Here is a 19,083-nt window from a genome sequence, read left to right on the forward strand (position 1 = left end):
TGGATGCTGCTCTGGCCTCCTCAACTCAAGCCTAGCAGTTCTAGCAGAGCCCCCCAGATCTGCATCACCTAATCTTCAAAGCTGAGCTCCTGTTCACAATGGCTTCATCCTGCCCCTACCCATTAGCGAGGGTGGTGTTCCCTTAATGAGCTAGTCCCCTGCCTTGGCTGGCGCCGAGCTGGTCACACCTGTTTGCCATCAGGGCTGTCTGGGCCCAGCCCCAGCACTGGGCTGCAGGTGGTGGGGCTGGATGAGGGGTGTGTGGGGAGGGCCGGGTTCCTTATGCTTTGTGCCCTACGCTTGTTGGAGGGGGCAGTTTCTTGTATCCCTCCTCCTCCCACACTGTTCTTTCTAAGTGGGGGAGGGCTCTCTCCTTTCTTTTTTGTTATTTGGAAGGAGTAATAAGGGAACTTGAGGAATACCCCATCTTTTCTAACTCCTGCCTGGAGTTAGAAGTAGTGAGGAGCTAGTCAGGCATCTTTGAGGAGGGTTTGATGTTCTATGCTGATGACCCTACGGCCCAGTGTGATAGGAGCAGCTTCATATGGTAAACGCTGAAGGCGGAGTCCCTCTCCAGCCCTTGGCCCCCAGTATTTGGAAAGCGATTGTAATCCCTCGGTTTAGAGCCCACGCAAGACTGGGGGGCCCTTCCTTAAAGGGGGCCCCTTGCATTCATGAAGCTGAAGGAAGTTTTGATTTGGTTGAAAAAATCTCATTCCTTTTTATGGCCTGGACATAATTGGCTCTTTTCTATTGGCTATCAGTGATGTCATTCCGACCCTCATAAAGAAGGGGAAATCACACCTGTGGACTCGGTGCATAAAATTTCATTGGGCAGCAGTAATAAGCATGGCCAGATGATGTTTGGGCAGTTGAGGAGCTCTGTGCCCAGTGATTCCAGCTGCACGGAGACCTGGGCACCGTAAACCTGCCTGCACGTTCATGCCCGCAGGCTAGTCCAGGGCCCACTGCCAGTGGCTCTTTTCCTGGGATCAGTATCTGGTAGGAACTCACGGCATTCAGACCCTTTGTGTCAGGGGGACTTTTGCCCTCTTCCTTTCCAAATTGGTGGAACCATGTACCCCCTGGTACTCACGGACCCTAGCCTTAGGCTCCTAAGAACCCTGGAGCCAGCTGAGACCTTGAGCAGTAACCACCATGCTTACCATGCTACCTGCCTCTCTAAGGCCCCAGCCCTTGCCTTCCCAGGGACTGTAAAGAACTCTCGAGTGCCTGTGCATGACTGATGCCTTGTGCAGTCGGAAGGCTGAGATCCTACTTCTCGTTCTCCCCTTGGCTTGTTGTGTGATTGAGCAAATCCTTTTTCTTCTCTGGGCATCACTTTCCTGTTTTATGTAGGGGATGACAACTACTCTGACCTGCCTTTCTCATAGTTTCTCTTGGTGCTCCCTGAGCTGGGGAGGGTTCTGTCATAGAAAGTGTAGCTGTCTTCCCATGAGGCACCTGGAAGTTCAAGTTCTGGCATTTGGCTCTGTGTCTCTTGTGAAGATGGGCCTGGACCCTGCCGCATCTCGACTGCTTGTGTCTTGGAGTCACAGGGCTAGGACCAGCCGCAGACTGGAGGACTCAGCAACCTGAATGCCTGTGAGTCTGCAAACTGCATGTGTACCTGCAAGTCCTGGAGCCTAAGTGAGAATTACAGTCCCGCCCTCCTCTGCTTCAGTCAGCCACGGGGTCCAGATAGCACTCAGGGCTGCTGCTGAGCTGTGTCTGAGGCTGACCAACCCGCCTGATGGTCTGTCTAGTCTGTCTTTGGTGTGGCCCTTCTGATATAGGTCTCCCTCCGAGAGGATCAGGTAGGATTCTACTGTGCCAGACCCTTCCTACCTGGGTAGAAATGTCTACCTTGGAAATCTTGCTGAAGAGGGAGCCGCCACCCCCTCGCCCTGTGCCCCCAATCAGAGTTGGCCACAGCCAATAGGACTTCTGGTCCGTGTCATCTAAAAGAAACTGGGAATGGCTAAGGGAGAATATGGTAGGTGGCCCAGGACCGCTGCCTTTTGCTGGCCGGTCACCCTGACCTGTTTCTTTGCAGATTCTGCTGCTTCTGGTGGCCCCTTCACTCACAGACCTTAATGTGGTTTTTCAACAATAGCTGAGCTCAGCAAGCATTTTCACAAATAACAAGGATAAGGAACATGAAAGAAAAATGGAAGGAAATAAAGTTATCCAAACAATACAGTTCTCCTTAAGCAACCACATTGTAGCTCCTAAGGCTATCTTTCAGCCTTCAAAACCTTGCCTAGTATCCTTATATTCTTGGTCCTTGGTTCCCTCATGGGGACGTGTTACCTGGATACTCGTTCATCGTGGTCTCAGCCAGAACTTCCCTTCTGGGAAATTGACTGGTTGTAATTAATGTCCCTGTGCCACCTGAATATTTGAGAGGAACCTCCCTTTCAAGTAAGATATCTTGGGTCTTAGAAAAGTAAATTCTTAGTGTTCTGCCTGAAACATGGGAATCATTTTCCTCTCAGTGTCTGCCAAATAATGGAGTAATGGAGGGGAGGCTGGACTGCCCTGGAACTTTCTGGGGTGGAACCAGTCATCTTTTTTTTTTTTTTTTTTTTTTTAAAGATTTTATTTATTTATTTGACAGAGAGAGACACAGCGAGAGAGGGAACACAAGCAGGGGGAGTGGGAGAGGGAGAAGCAGGCTTCCCGCCGAGCAGGGAGCCCGATGCGGGGCTCGATCCCAGGACCCTGGGATCATGACCTGAGCCGAAGGCAGACGCTTAACGACTGAGCCACCCAGGCGCCCAAGGAACCAGTCATCTTAACTGGATTCTTATTACCAGACTTCCTCAAAAAGGAGTTTATACTGTGGTCTCCACTTTCTTATCTCTTACTCAGTTTGACACATTGCATGCTGCCTTCTGCTCCCACCAACCCACTGATGCCAAATTCATTGGGTTTTTCTCAGCTGTCATTTTGCTTGACCACTCTGTGGCATTTGACACTAATGACCTGTAATTTAAGCTCAAAAATCAGTTGTATATATTCCAGAAAGGGGAAGTGTGCTTTTAGGTTGTTTAGGTTGACCACAGGTTGATATAAAGTGAGGTCAAAAGAGCATGAGTGACTCTGGGTATCTGATACCCTGAAAAAGGTCCAGGAGCTCTGCCCTCTAGGAATGAGGGTAGGTTGGGTGAGTCCTGACTCATGGTACATTATCTCCTGTGGAATTCTGGAAGGAGATGAGAAGGGACCTCTGGGGAAAGCTTCCTGGGCCCTCAGATCTTGGGAGTATTCTGTAAGGAAGAGATAGAAGTCTCACTCTCTAGTTTCTAAAGACTCATAGAGAGACAGATTTTAGTTTAGTATTAAGAAAGGATATTCTAGGGTGCCTGGGTGGCTCAGTTGGTTAAGTGACTGCCTTCGGCTCAGGTCATGATCCTGGAGTCCCTGGATCGAGTCCCGCATCAGGCTCCCTGCTCGGCAGGGAGTCTGCTTCTCCCTCTGACCCTCCCCCCTCTCATGTGCTTGCTCTCTCTCATTCTCTCTCTCTCAAATAAATAAATAAAAAATCTTTAAAAAAAAAAAAAAAAAGAAAGGATATTCTAGAATTGAAGGAGTCCAAAACTAGGGCTGATTGCCACATAAAGTAGTGAGTTCCATGTGTGTGGCGATGGTCTTCTAGGGTGACCGGATTTCATTTTTGCTCAGTAACACTTCCGAGACATTAGCCTGGGCCTTCTGCTCATCTCAGTCCATGCTCTTCCCTGTTGATCTACTCTCATGGCTTTAATTTCATTTAAATTACATTAATGATTTAGCAGTTTATATCTCCAGTCCAGACCTCTGCTCAAAACTGGATATGCAGCTGCCTCTGTAGATATCATTCCCCTGCCACATGTCTCCTAGGCACTTTGAACTTAGCAGACATTGAGTGCCCACCATGTGCCATGCATGTACGTAAAACTGCATTCCCAAACTTGTGCCTCCTTCCATTGGTGCACCAGGGGTGAGGCAGTGAGCAGTCCACTGTGATTTGGGCAGAGAATTTAAAAAGTCATAAAACTGACTAAATACTGTTTTGCTCTGGGTGTCCGATATCCTCTCGGTGCCCCTGCCTCCCTCTCTATGTCTGACTCAGGGAGTAACATGAAGCTAGCCAAGCCACAAACCTTTGAATTGGGCTCTACCGCTTCCTCTCATTGGACCCCCCCTCCCCCCAATCCCATTTGGTTGCCAGGGCCTCCTTCACATCTCATGTCTGTTCCTTGCTTGTTATTTCTATAGCCTTTGTCTAGCTCTGGGCTACTACCCAGCTTTTTCAGGGTATTGTTTTTGTCGTCCCCAGATAAATCTTTGTAAATCACAACTCTTCAGAGGCTCTCCATTGCCTATGGCCAAGCTCTTCTCTTAGCAAGAAAGTTCTATGTTCTTTCCCAGCTACTATTTCTGGTATTTTCCTCCATGTTTTCATGTATCCCAGTGCTCCAACTTAAGGCTGTTTAGTCTATTTCTTTTATTGTCCATCCCACTGAACAAATTGTGAACCCCTTGGAGGCAGGGGCTAAGTCTTAACATTTTGAGCCCTAAGTGCCTATTATTAAACTTCAGTAAATGTTTGGTTGAATGGATTTATGCGGGTACGCATAGAGGGAGAAGACCATTTATAAATAATAAGAAAGGGCTTTTGGTTTAAATTCTGACCTCTTATCCTTTTGCGTGGTCTCTTCTCTATCAGCAGAAAACCTCTTGCTAGAGACCTAAACATGAACTGGAGCCCCTGCCCAGCTATCACCAACTCACATGCTCCTCTCTCTCTCCTCCCATCTTAGATCCCTGCCTCTCTGCTCTAACAAAACAACTACAAACTGGTGCATTGGAAAGAACGTAGGCTTTGGGGTGAGATAGACCTGGGTTCAGTTCTTGGTACATCAGTTTTTAGCTGTGAGACTTTCGGTGACCCCTCTGAATTTCATCTTCTCATCTGTAAAAGGTAGGCAACAATGCCTCCCAGCATCGTGCTGAGGAATCACATGCCAATGCAAGTAAGATCCTTAGCATTTTGCAGGCCATCAGAAAATAGTAGCTGCTGGTGTTAGTTCGAATAGAGGCTCCAGGTGCTCACATTTAGATCTGGAACCCAGTGTCCAGGGTGCTAGAGGTGGGGTGCCTTTCTTGGGCAGGGTGGGACCCGTGGCTAATGGGTTAGCCTTCTGAGGAGGTGTGTTTGCATTTCCTAGATTCAGACTCCATACCTGGGACATGGGTGTTCCCAACTTGTTCTCTTTTCCCTTTCTTGTAGGCTCCCAGGCCAGTGCCAGTACTTGGGCTTGCCAGTGGCGGATTACTTCAAGCAGTGGATTAATCTGAAAAAGGTACTGTGTCTGAGCCCCATTCGGGTGCTTCCTCTGGGTCTCCTGTCCTCAGATCCCCTCCCCCCTTGCTTTCTTTATTCATCTCTGTTCTCTTTTTGTTGTCATCTCTTTCCTTTTCTTTTTGTTCTCTTTTCTCAACATCCCTCCTTCCTCTTCCTTAGCTAACATGCACTGGAAGGGTGTGGACCTTTCTGGGAGTGAGGAGCTGTTTGGGGACCAGGCTGCAGGGTAGAGTATAACATTATCCAATGTGGTGTCATCCAGATGTGCAGAGAAGTCCCAGTGAAGGGGACTTTCTAGGTTCTTGCTTAGAACTAAATCACTGGGCTGAGCTGCATTGTCTTTAGGAGAGATGTGGTGCTAGCTGAGCCTCTGAGAAAGTATCCTTCTTTGATGTGATCATGAGTGTGGCCTCTGACTGTCCTGAGTGGCTCTGGTATCACCCTCTGGTTGGGAGGTAGAATTGGTTCAGGCTGGCTTTGGTCCTGCCTCGCCCCAGCAGAGCCTTGCTTATGTGACAAGGACCATGGAAACTACAGCCCAATTCCCTTTGAGTATGAGGAAGGAGACTGGCCCTAATGCAGCACCAAGTACCTAGGGAGTGGGTGCTGGGGCTGTGGGCTGGGAGGGACCCCATGTGGCTATGAAATTGGGGCCTGGCAGAGAATGAATTACCCAGAAAACTGTACTTTCCTAGTGTGTGCTATACTTCCTAGGTAAGCAGAAGAAAGGAGGTATAGGAATAGACTCCCAAGATAGAGATCCTTCTTATCCCTCTGTTGCGATCATTCCTCCAGGAGGCCCAGTCCGCTAGAGAGACTCACCCCCATAATTCTGATGTAAGGGCAACAGCCCTCGAGCAGCCTTAAGAACCCCATGCTGCTCATCAGCTTAGTGACTCCCAGAAAATCAGAGAAGAGAGAACACACCAGGGGTCAGAGTAGTGGCTCCCAGGGGGACTTAGAGAAGAGAGCCGTCATTGAAGGGTATTGTGAGGATTTGGGTCGTGAACTGGGTATTCAAGGAAGGTGGAATATGAATCTGAAGAGGAGAGAAGACTTTCCAGGGGAGCAGCATGCTTTTGGTGTGTGTATGGGCTGGAGCTAAGTGAACATGTGGAGGAACAGTAGAGGAGAATGATTTTGGACGTTGTTCCGTCAATGGCAGGGCAGCCATTCTTTATGGCGACATTTGTGAACTCCTTTGCTTTCCCCTGGTACTCAGGTTCTTTACACTTGGTCCTTGGCCTGTTTGTACTTTGACCCTTACCCACCTCTCCAGCTGATCTCCCTTGGACCTGAGCAGTAGCTACTTACTACCTTCCATCTTTGGCTGAGGGGGCCAGGCTCTGTTCTTCCTCCAGGTCTTCGCCTGTGGCCTTACCTCTATCTGAAACGTCCCCCAGTCATCTTCATAAGGCACATTTGCTCTTCTTAAGGATTCAGCTCAGGTATCACCTCTTCTGACAAGGTTAGCAGTCAGTCTCTTGTCTTGAGACTCGTTGACCCTTTGGATATCAGTGATCTTTGAGCGTTGAAACTGAGTCCCAATCTGTTTCCTCACAGACCTGTCCGTCTGGAGCACGGAGACTGAGGCTGGTTCCTCTCTGTGTCTGAGGTGGCCAGATCAGGGCTAAGAACAGAGTATGTGCTCAGTGAATTGTGGCTGGCTGGCTGGCTGACTGATCTTTGAGAGCTGGCTCCACAGGCCTGCTCACGCAGGGCTTGGCGGGGCTCTGCACGAGGGTGTGGCTAGGTCTGCGCTCCTGGAAGACAGCATGTCAGCTGTCAGAGTGCATCTGAGGCTGCTTGCTGGCCTCAGCAAATGTAATGTGAAGGCCCGGCCAGGCGAGGCAGGCGCTGACCATGAACAATTGCTCTGTGAAGTTCACTAGACTTTTTGGTGTCTGGCTAGCTCCCTGCCTCCAGGTTCCTTGGCAGAGCGGCAGGAAAACAGCCGACCCGTGTGTTAACATTGCCACCCAAGGCTACCTTGATGCTACTGGGGTCGGAGGCAAGCTGTCCTGAGCCCGTTCAGCGTGGTTCTCTGCCAGACTGTGCCGAGCCATAGGAGGGAAATGGGGACAAGTGGAAACTGGAGACTCTGTTCCCAGTTAGCCTTGTGACTGCGTCTTGGTAGGTAAACTGAGCAGATCTAGGAAAAACAAGAGTGGCATGAGGCGAGTGGCATTAGAGGGGTCTAATCCCTTCCTCTCTGCCCTCCAGCCACATCATGTTCCAGATGCGCCTGAGGGCCCAGCAGGAGAGATGACTCAGTTCCGGACTTTGGGCCAGTCTTTGCCAGCAGCCATTCAAGACGGAGAGGCTGCAGGGCCCTGGAGGTCCAGGGGCATGGTGATCTTTCTGACCTTTTTACGGCATGGGTTAGTGCAGGGTGCACAAAGATTCCCGCTCCCTTAAAAAGAGTAACAATAAAACCAAGCCAGAGAGGTCATTGCCAGGGTTGCGTGGGTATTGTGTAACGTCTTACTCCATGCCCTTCTTTCCCCCTGTGTGACCAGGCCCTGGCTGTCTCCAGGGCCCTCTCCTGTCCTTGATCTTACTCTTTCCTCCCTACTTTCCTTCCTCTTCCTCTTCTCCTCAACTCCGCAAGCAGAACTTTGCCCGTGGAAAAAGTAGGGGCGGGGGTGTCTTGCTCTGCTTGGCTGCCAAGACTTGCCCATTGAGTGAACTGGGACTGAATTCACCATCCCCATTTCCTAAGGCCTCTCCTGTCCAGAAATGGTGTGCACTGCATCAGGGAAGAGTAGCCTTTCAGTGGCCAGGCTGCCACATCACCCGTCTCCACCCATTTCCCCTGTAGCAGAGTGGAGCAAGCCAGTGTTTGCTGACATTTGGAGTATCATTGAATGATCTTACACTCTTATTGAACTGTCAGCTTAGAGAAGACATGGGGCCCTGCTCCCAGCTCCCTCCAGGAGGTCAGAACTGTCACTGAGGAGCCAGAAGAACACACACACACACACACACACACACACACACACACACAGAAGTGCATGAATATACACGTGTTTACTCAAGTGAATGAATATACCCAAGTAGGCATATCCAAAATTGTATGTATATTTTCATTCATACATATGGGTGTAAATACATAGTCACATATTCACCTTCAGAAATATATGGAAATACACAGGCACGAATGTTTATACATATTCATAAAGCATGAAGACACATGGATATATATATAAAAACATACACATCTTCATCAGTAAACACGTATTCTTGAGTGCCCTCTGTGTTCCAGGTACTGTACTAGGCCTAGAGATATAACAGAATAGATGGATATTAAATAATTGTAATTGTAGTCCAGAGTCATGGCATCATTTCATAAGGGGGCCTGACTTAGGGGGGCATGGTCAGAGAATGGTTCCCTGAGGAAGGGTGTCTAAGCTGAGATCTGAAGGATGAGTAGGAATTGGGTGATAAGCATGTGGCAAGGCCCTGAGGTAAGGAGAAGCCTGGCAGCTTCATGGAACTAGAGTGCAAGTTCCATGAAGAGTGGAGAATTTTTGTCTCCTCTGTTCACTGTTCTGTCCTCATCACTTTGAATAGTTCCTGGCACACAGTGATGTTTAGTCATTATTTGTTGAATGAATGACTGCCTGGAGCATAGTGAATGTGGGGAAGAGAGGAGAGTGGCGAGGGATGAAACTTGAGGGGGAGGCCAAACACATTTTAGATTTTGATCCTTATCCTTAGGGTAAGGGGAAGCTGTTGAAGGGTACTAAACATAGGTGAGGTGTCATCTGATGTGCATTTTGAAAAAGCTCTTTCTGGCTACAGTGTAGAGAGAGCTGAGTGTTGATATGGGGGGATCAGTACTGGTTTTTCTTAATGGGGCTATAGTTGGCATCTTGGGGTGGGAGAAATCCTTGTATGGACAACATTGCTGAACTTGTAGCATTCTTGTCCCCCTGTTCACTGAAGGCTAGTAGTGCCTCTCTCCAAGTCATTGTGACAATCGAAAACGCTCCATCCCCACCATATGCACATACATTTCCAGGGGCCTAGACAGGGGTGGGAGTGGGGAGGTACTGTCCCTGGTTGAGAACCACAGAATTAGACCACGGCTACAGCCCAGGTGAAAGCTGATAGTTACCAGGATTGAACTGATAACAGTGGAAATATAGAGAAATGGATTAATTCTAGAGTATTAAGTGGTACAGTCAGTTCTGCTATAATGCAACATAGACCTTCTTAAAAATTACCGTGCTATGAAAAGTTATAATAAAAAGTTAAATAAAAATGGGGTTAGAAGCACAATTCTCAAAAACTTCATCAGTGACATATAAAAAAAGATAGGAATCTAATAAAAAATGGTAGCATAATTTTACACATGTTAAATGGCTAAGAAATACATAAATACTACAATAAATATGGCACTCTAACTTGAAAAAACCCTGAAGTTTGATTGGCAGTGGGCATGAGAAAGGTTGCAGCTTGTGAGTTACTGCAAAGTGGTAGAAGGCGAGTTCTCTGGAATCGGTTGGAAAGTTGTAGCCAGATGGATGCGGCTTATGATACATGTAGTGTTCTAGGAAGCTACTGTATGTTTGAAGTGTAAACATGTGTGCGTTCTGCGTATTCTTACACAGCTCTCTTCAGCTGGGTATACTTTCCTGTGTTTATCTGGTATTGATGATGAACAAAATCACACATAAACAAAGGCAGAATTTGCATTATGCTAAACTGTTTCCTAATACATTGACTGCATTGGAATGAATGTTGTCTTTCAAAACAAGTATTATAGCAGAACGGACTGTACAATGGACAGGAAAGGGTGATTGATTGGCTGTGAGGATTGATGATGAAGGAGGAAACCACGATGACTCTTAAGGTTTATGATTTGAGCAACTGGATGAATTGGAATGAATGCACTGAGGTAATGGACGGAGGAGAAGTTCGGGGATTAGAAGAGAAGATGAATTGGTACACGTAGAGTTTAGAAGCTTTCCGACATTCTTGTGAAGCTACGGAATAGTTGAATATATAGGTCCGGGGCTCAGAGATAAGGTCTGGATAAGAGATATAAATTCAGGGGAGTTGTTGGTGTATGAATGATCATTGAAGCCATGAGAATGTAGAATATACAGGGTGAGAAGAAAAGAGGGCCTAGGATGAACACTGAGAAACATCAACACTTAATAGATAGAAGAGGAAGAGTCAGACATAGAGAAGGAGTAGTCACTGACAGTAGTGATAAAAATTCTCATTTATTGATTGCATTTTGTGTGCTAGACCTGTGCTGTCCAGTAGAATTGCCAGTTTTTTCTTTTTCACTTTAAAGTTTAGTTAATTTAAATGTAAATAAACTTTCTTGAAGAACTTTTTAAGTATATTTAGAACAACCTGTGTTGGTGAGTTTACATTTTCAACTGTTAGCTGTTTAAAATCTAAATATAGATCTAATATTTCTAATGAAGATTTAGCATCTGAATTGAGATGTATTTTAAGTATAAATTACACACTTAAATACAGAATAGTTCATTAATTTTTTTGTTCATTAGTAATTTTTATGTTGATTACTTCTTGAAATGATAATCTGTTATTATTTGCATATCTCTGTTTTTCACATTTTAAGGTTGAGAAAACAGGCACATAGTGAAGATGCAACTTGCTCAGTGTCCCACGTTGGTACCTGGCAGAGGTAGAACTGAAATTTAGTTTTGCCTGACCCTTTGTGCTAAAGAGAGGGTAAAAACGAGAGAGTAAAGAGTGGTAGAGAAGGGAGGGTGTGGTGCCACAGAGACCACGGAAAGAAAGAATTTTCAGGACAAGAGGATCAGTCAGCTCACAGAGAGCCATGTAACAGAAAGACTGAACTATGAGTGTCTGGGACGGAAGGGCCTTGGCAACCTTGGTGAAAACTCGATGGCGTGGGAGGGACTGGAGCCAAATTGGAGCGAATTGGGGAGTAAATGAGGCGACGGAGAAATTTTAACCTTTTCAGAAACATGGCTTTGAGGGAGAGAGAAAGGACAAGAACTGTGATGGGGCACGTGTGGGGTTGAGGCAGGTGGCATGTTGTAAGATGGGAGACGTGTGCTTGGTTGTAGGCACTGTTAGAGAAGGAAGTTTGAAAATACAGGAGTGAGAGAGGTCTCTGAGATGGTGAGGAGATGGGGTGCAGAAAATGGTGGAAATCGGCTCTCTGCAGGAGGAAGGCCCCTCTTCTGCTGCGAGGTGGGGGCAGTAGATGCTGAAGGAGTGCAGATTTGATGGCAAGTTGAGGTAGTTCCCATCTGATGGCTCATTTTCTCTATGAAGTAGATGAGCCACTTGCTAATAACTAATAGGGGAGGACTGGGAAGGTTTGTAGGAAGTGGAAAAGGATTGCTGTAGTTTTAGTAAAGAGTAGAAATGTGAGCCAACTTGAGAAATAGAGTAGGATTTCTAGGCAGTATTGAGGGTCCCGTCGAGGTTGATGGCATTCATTCATAGTGGAACCACTCTGTTCAATTGTAGGGCTTTTCTGTAGCAGAGCTCAGCATGCCGAAAGCAGACATTTAGATTCATCCAGGGTGGAGACTTTCCCAAGAAGTGTGATGAAAGGAACAAAGGAGTTGTTGAAAATACTGGCAAGACGGTGGTTGCCAAGATGGGCTATGAGATCCTCGCTGGATATTGAGGAAAGAGAAGACAGCAGGGGGCCTGATGGATATGGAAAAAGTAACTAGGTCCCAGTAAGGCGAGGAAAGGTGTATCGGGTGTAGTTGAGCATGCCACATAGAAAGATAAGAGATTATGGTTAGTGTAGGATGTGATTTCAGAGATGGGGCAGTTCTCCGTGTTGGCAGGTTCCAAGGTGCACCCATGGGAGTGAGTAGCTAAGATTGGGTGGAGGAAAATGTTAGTGTAAATAAGAGGTTAAGAAAGGGATAGGTCAGATGCGACTTCCCTAAGGAAGTGAGTATGTGGATACACACATGCACACATAACGTATATATTCTCTCTGCATATGCATGGACACATAGGGATAAATGTATATACGAATATCTGCCCGCATGCATGCATATGCAGTTCGTGTACATTCAGACCAAGCCATGCAAGTGCATGCACATACACTCACAAATGGTCTGGAATTCCCTCGGGGCCTGTTTAGACAGGCAGTCTTAGGAGGATTCTGAGTCAGTCCTGACAGAGCTCAACCAGACATGCTCAGAAGTTGTAGGGAGCGGGTCACCTAGAATTTAACAGACCCAGATGTGCCAGAATATGAAGACTGCTGTTCCACTTTTCCTCTGCCATCTGTGCTCTCCGCCTTACTGTAATTTCTGGGTGCTCTGAAGGGGTGGGTTGGGACCAGCTGTGAAAGAGAAAATAAGGAAGAGGAGACCTTCTTGGGTCCCTCCAAGAAGGAGAAGCATTTCTCCAAGAAGCCTTTCTGTCTCCCCCTCCCCTGGGAGCGGACAGCAGGAGAAACTGCTGAAGGGAAGGTTGGTGTCTACAATTGAGCGTGACTTTTCCTGACCTTGGAGCATTCAGAGTCCCAATCAGTGCAGTAATAAATTAAGGGCTTATGGAGGAATAAATTCTTGGCCTTAATGAAGTTCTTTGCTGGGGGCCATAGGCAGGTCAGCAGGTCGGAATGATGCAGATTGGAGGCTCCAGCGAGTGGGCTCAGCTAGCTGGGAAGCCATCAGGAATGAAAAGATCTGAAACTCTGTCGGTCAGGTCACTATTTTGGAGCTGTGGGGATAAAGCTGCTCAAGTGATAGGCAGCCTGACAGTCTGGGATTCTAGAATGGTGGCCACGTGGTGCCACCTGCAGAGCCCCTCCATTGGGGTTATTCAGAAGCTAATCTGGAAAAAACAAGAACAAAACAGAACTGAAAACCAAGAGAGGGGTGTGAAGATCTAGGGGCCCTGCAAGGTGTTTGTTTTATTTGTTTGTTTATTTCAGAGGGCGAGAGGGTTTGTACCAAGACAGATGTTTCTGGACCACTCGGTGGTCAGAACCAGACATGCTGTGGCCCAGGTCTTTGGCATCATCCAAAGTACAGAGCATTGTCCGTGGGGCAGTGGGCAGTTATGGGCCACTATCCTATGGGCCAGGGCCTCTAGAAGTATGTGCACAGAGGAAGGGACACAGAGCACCAGGTATAAATGAGGGAGAGGTGGGGGCACAGGCATGGGACAAGGAGGGGACGAGTGGGAGAGCAGCCTGGAGCGCTTGCTGCTGGGTTTGATGCTGAAGCCCTGGGAGGAGCCAGTCTTGGGGGCTGGAGGCTCCTGGATTGTGGAGCTGAAACTAGAACCCAGGCCTCAAGACTCGACGTCCTGAGCTCTTTCTCCTTTCATCCTGAATTCTGCAATGTCTGCCCTTGGGCATGAGTTCTTGGGGTGTGGTCCAGAGGTAGCAGAGGGAACAGTGCTGTGTTTGGAATCAGGGGCAGCTGGAGCTGGAAAGAATGTCTCCTTTCTCCGCACATCCCTGCCCCCATGGTGTAGTGCCCTGCCCAGCTTTTCCTTTAAATATGTCTTACAGCTGTCTGAACTCTGAAATTTCTTTCACTCCTTCCCTCGCCTTGTTAACATGTGTTGCCTTTGGGGTAATCAGGGAAAAAATATTATGTCCTTTTACAATTACCGGGTTTTGGAATATTAAAATGTCTCGCTGCATCGGCACTGTTATTTTGATTGGTATTCTAACCTTTGACTAGCCCATAAAGCGCGCCGCTCCTGAAGCCAATATTGCAGGACTGAAATTTAATTCCGAAATGATTCCAGATAATAGGGAGACAGATAATATATGCATGAAGGATATTATGTTTGGACTAACTGCAGCAGGGCCAGGGCTGGGGAGCTGAATAATAGCCCAGAGTGAGTTATAATCTATGGGACAGAAATGCCTTACTGTCAGGGCCAGGAGAGGAACTCTTAAATCAAAGGCACAGGAAAGGGTGCGATTGCAGTGTGCTTGTTTTGACAGGAAAAGCACTGGAGCCAAGAGGGTAGGTATGGAAGGCTGTGGCCCATCCTTTCTCTTGAGCAAAGTACCCAAGGCCCTTTGCAGCATCCCTAGCTTCATATCTCCTATCCCTCTAACATTCTGGCCATATCAAACTTCTTGCCATTCTTCAAACACACTCTTCAAAGGGACTTTTTCACTTCCCTTTGCTCATTCTGTTCCCTTTGCCTACATTGCCTTTCCCCTTTTTGTGTGTTGAGAAAACTCCTGTTCATCCTTCAAAACCCTCTTCTGTGAAGGCTTCGCTGATCTTCCCCGACCCCTGGTAGAAATAGTCGATCACCTCCTCCTTTGTATGATTTCAGCACTTTGTAGTGAGTGTATATCACATGCTCCTGCAATTATCTGCTCACACGTTTGTATTTCCTAGTAGACTGTGAGCACTTTGAGGCCTACATGCCACCTGTCTCTGTATTTCTAGTGCTCAGCACTGGACTGGGCACACACTGGGTGTCAACAAGAACTACTTGAACCCACACTGAATATAGGGCTGGACTAATGAGCTCGGGAGTCCACATGCCTCTTCCCCTGCCAGATTTCCCAGACAAATAGGCTTAGAGAAGTTAAGTAACTTGCCTAAGGGCACATAGCCAGGAAGAGGTAAAGCTAGGATTTGAACCTGGGTAGGGGTGTTCTGTTCCCCAGACCATATATCTTAGGCAGGTGGGCAGGGAAGGAGTTGGAGGCCAGGGTCAGAAAGACAGAAACTCACTTCCCTGACTCCTTCCTTCCTTTGTCCTTTCCTTGAGTCCTCTTTGCTAGAGATGGCATTGATTCTTAACATTTATGGGTCTCAAGTCCTGGAAGGGATTGTGCCTCCTGTCACTGCTAATGACCTATGGACAGTTATTCCACACAGAAGACACTTCTCTACTGTGCGTTTGTAACTAAGGATTGGGAAAGTACCTTGACAAAGTGCCTGCCTGTGGTTTTGGAGAGTTCTTAAGGAGGTAGGCAGGCAGAGTACATGCAGCTCTTAGTGATGTCAGAAAACTTCACAGACATTCCTTTTCCGCCTCAGCACTTGGTGGAACTGATGTTTTGGGCGTTTAGAGATAAGATAAGGGAAGTACATAATGAAAAAAGCTACAGTGAATTTGGTTGGCTTTTAAATGGATTTGTATTTGTTAATTACAACACTATCTGCATAAACCTATGTAAACAAATAGCCTGGCTATGAGATGGACCCTTCCCTTAGTCTTCAGGTGATGCTTGGTGTGGACACTGGCCCCTGGGGATGTAGCTCACAGGCTGGAGACCATTAGTGCAAGAGAAAGAGCTTTAGAATCAGATGAGTCTGGCTCAAACTTCTAACATTGCTCCCAACTAGCCATGTGATTTGAAGCAAATTCCTTAACCTTTCTGAATCTATAAAAGACAACTAATACCTGACACACAGAAGTAGGCTCCGGAGTCCAGTAGGCTTGGTTTAGAATCTTCACTGTACTTACTAGCTGTGGGGTTTCAGGAAAGTCACTTCTTCCAGCTTCAGTATCATTCTTTGTAGAAGAAGAAAAATAGTACCCACTCCTAGAGTTGTCCTGGACATGAAATGTCCTCCTTTGTCCTCATACTGGCCACTAGGACTGAGGTGACTAGGCTACGGGGGTGAAGGAGAGAGGCACTCAAGGCAGACTTTGTGCGTAGGAGCTAGGAGAAAGAGGCTCCCCCAGCAGAATTCATGGGCGTGCCAGGGACAAGGAGCCTCAATGCCATCTGTGGACGAGCTTACCCTGAGTGTGAAGGTAGTGAACAGAGTTGACCATCTCGTGTTCTTGATTCCAGCTGCCATCAGCACGCCTGGTGTCCAGTGGAGTGCAGAGTCACATTTACCTTCAGACGATTCCTGGCTCTGTCACTACCTGCCTTATGACCTTGGACAAGTTACTTACTTTCTCAGAATCTTGGTTTCCTCCTTTGTAAAGCAGAGGTAATTAATAAAAATGAAGAGGTACTGCTCTAAATGTTTTATATGAATTAGGTCACTAATCCTCAGTTCTGTGAGATAAGCACTATTACTGGTATCTTACAGATGAGGAGACTGAGATCCAGAGAGGTTAAGTACCTTGCACGGGGTTCAACAGCTAGTGAGTGCTGGAGCAGGTATCCGAGTCTAGGCAGTAGACTCCAGAGACCATGCTCTTACTGCTCTGTTGCCTCCAGCGCAGAGGAGGGAGGAGTCGTGTTTGTCTGGGGTGCAGGAGAGAAAGTCAGCAAAGATTTCACTGAAACATTTGACTTGGGCCTTGTAAGGGTTGGGGAGACCGGGTGGGAAGGGCATTTCAGGCGGAGGCATTTGCCATGTACGCAAAGGCCTGGCAGAGTGCAGCAACTTGCCAGATTGGGGAACTACATGCAGTAGTTTGCAGGGTTTTTAAGCTACTGATGTGGGCCATGCCTTCTCCCAGAGAAGCTGGAGCAAGTGAGGACAGGAAGGTACCATTGCCCTATGTCTAGATGGAGCCCGCCTAAAGCTTCCTGCTAAGAATGTGGCAGTCGCTCCAGAAAAATGCCACGTTAATGTCCAGGTGAGGGAAGAGTCTATGGGCCCAGGATAGCAGGAAGGGAAAGAGGGTGCCATGCCTTGTAGCATGATCAGCTCTGGGCAGTCCGACACTGCTGTGCCCAAAGACCTCCATATCCTTAGCAGAAGGTGGCAAATTACAGCAAGGAATCGGGGTGCCAGGTGGCTCAGTCACTTACGAGTCCAACTCTTGATTTTGGCTCAGGTCAGGATTTTAGGGTTGTGAGGTCAAGCCCCGCCTCAGGCTCCGCATGGAGCCTGCTTAAGACCCTCTCCCTCTCTCTCCTTCTGCCCCTCCCCACCCTCTTTCCCTTTCTGTTAAAAAAAAACAAAACAAAACAGCGAGAGGAATCAATTAGGTGAAGTGTGTAAAGCTTTTAGAAGAGTGCTGGCACTTGGCGTGTGAGTGGCTAGCCTAGCACACTCTCAGCCGGGGGGCTAGGCCGCCTTGTTCTGCATCCCCCGTGAGTGTGGCCACAAGGGGAAATGGAACAGGTGAGGCAGTCAGCGCAAGGCAGCTGCGATTCTCTCTTCCTGCATGAGGTTCCCTGCTGCCGCTACAAGTCGATCTCTACCCTGGAGCTGCTTGCAGTGCCGTCCGTGGCAGGTGTTTGCGGTGAGGCCCGCCACGTGGTCTGCCTCTTGCCGGCTGCTGCTCAGAGATGTGTCCTATCAGGTGATACTCCTCTCTCTTTCTCTTGTGTCCTTGAGAAAGTGACTCCTGAGAACAAGGGAGCGTGTGAGCGCTCCTGGGTCTGTTTGGGGTTTGGATTTAAGCCTAGGCATCCCGACTATTGAGCCTAGACTGTAACCCTCGGGCTAGCCTCTGGGGCCCAGAGTAGCCCAAGGTCCAGGCCTCTTGGTTATTTTGTGTGGCCTGGTCTGTCCCTGTGCAGGACCGTGAGCCACTCAAGCACAGGGACTAGATCTCGTTCTTGAACCCATCAGAATTCTCAATCCACAGAGCTAGGCCAGCAGAGGGGATTGTCAGGAAGACTGGAAGAGCTGAGGGCCGCTGCGGAGAGAGGTGAAGCAAGGGAGAGGTTGACTCATCTACACTCAGTGTTAAGTCTGAGAGAAGTAAGGGAACCCTGAGTTACTCTGCCTTCTCCCAAGTTTTTGTTTTGTTTCATTTTTTTTCTTTTTGTGTTCTGTTTTGTTTTGTTGTTGTTGTTGTTGTTGTTACTGTGACTCTGGACCCTAGAAACTGGAAGGAGTTACAGAAAAGGAGAGAAAAGGACAAAGAGACTTTGTTGAAGGCAGGAGGCACAGGACTGCCTCCCTTCTCCCTCCCACGTTGCCCTGCTGCCACTCTGGAAAAGCAGGGCTGACCACGTCTGCCAGTGTCAATAATAAAGCACCAACGTTTGGAGCCCCAGTTGGCGCCAGCCTCCGTGCCAGGTGTTTTACACACGTTCATTCATTTCATCTTCACAGCTGTGCAGCAAGGCAGGGGCTCTTGTCCCTGTTTTATGGGTGCTGAAGTAGAGACTCAGAGAAATTAAGCTCACCCAAGGCCCCATGACCAGGATGTAAATTCAACTTCTCTCCTTTGGTGGCTTTCTTGTCACTTGTCTCATAGCAAATACCACCTAAAGGCAGTTCCTCTGATCTGGCCTGGTTGGAGCAAGAGGGGGGGCAGACACATACCAGCCATTACTAGTTGTATGGTCAGTGAAAGGCAGTGACTGGGGAAGGATAGGGATTGGCCTCATAATCCCAGTCTCTTGGAAGTGGCACCTAATTACTGGGGTCTGTCTGTGTGTACGGGGGTGTGCCAGTGTACATGGATATCTGTATGTGTTTAAAGAAGTGTATCTGTCCATGTGGGAGGTTTGTATCTTTGTATACTCAGGTGTTTGCACATGCACGTGTAGGAATATGGTAAGGGTGTAAATATGGGGTCTCTGGAAATATGTGCCCACTTGAAGGTGGGCAGATGAGGCCCTTATCTCTAGAGAACAGCAACATACAAAGAACCCTGGGCTGAACTTGAAGCTGGAAGATTGAAGACATGGGCTCTGGTGTTGGGTCATTTGCCTTTTCTATGCCCTCAGTTTCCTCATCTAACAAATAAGGGGGCCTGGAGAAGGCAATCTCTTCTACCTTTGCCATTCTGAGATCATTCATGGTACTTTAGGTTTCCTCTTTTTTGTTCTCAGCAAAAAATGAGACAAATGCAAGGAAGGTGAGAGAAGTTCCCCTAAACCCTTA

General features: G+C 47.7%; 1 protein-coding gene across 11 annotated transcripts in view; it reads left to right on the plus strand.

The window, feature by feature from the left end:
* ERI3 (ERI1 exoribonuclease family member 3) overlaps nucleotides 1–19,083 on the plus strand; it is a 126,652-nt gene that overhangs the window by 61,845 nt on the left and 45,724 nt on the right. For 10 of the 11 annotated variants that reach the window (XM_036107524.2, XM_036107527.2, XM_036107526.2 and 7 more), the window contains one exon: nucleotides 5,279–5,351. The exons of the other annotated variant lie outside the window; for it this stretch is intronic. In XM_036107524.2, coding sequence (XP_035963417.1) covers nucleotides 5,279–5,351 — 73 coding nt within the window. The remainder of the gene's footprint in view (nucleotides 1–5,278; nucleotides 5,352–19,083) is intronic. 11 annotated transcript variants of the gene reach the window in all.

This window comes from Halichoerus grypus, chromosome 5 (assembly GCF_964656455.1).
Source record: "Halichoerus grypus chromosome 5, mHalGry1.hap1.1, whole genome shotgun sequence".
NCBI classification, from domain to species: Eukaryota; Metazoa; Chordata; class Mammalia; order Carnivora; family Phocidae; genus Halichoerus; species Halichoerus grypus.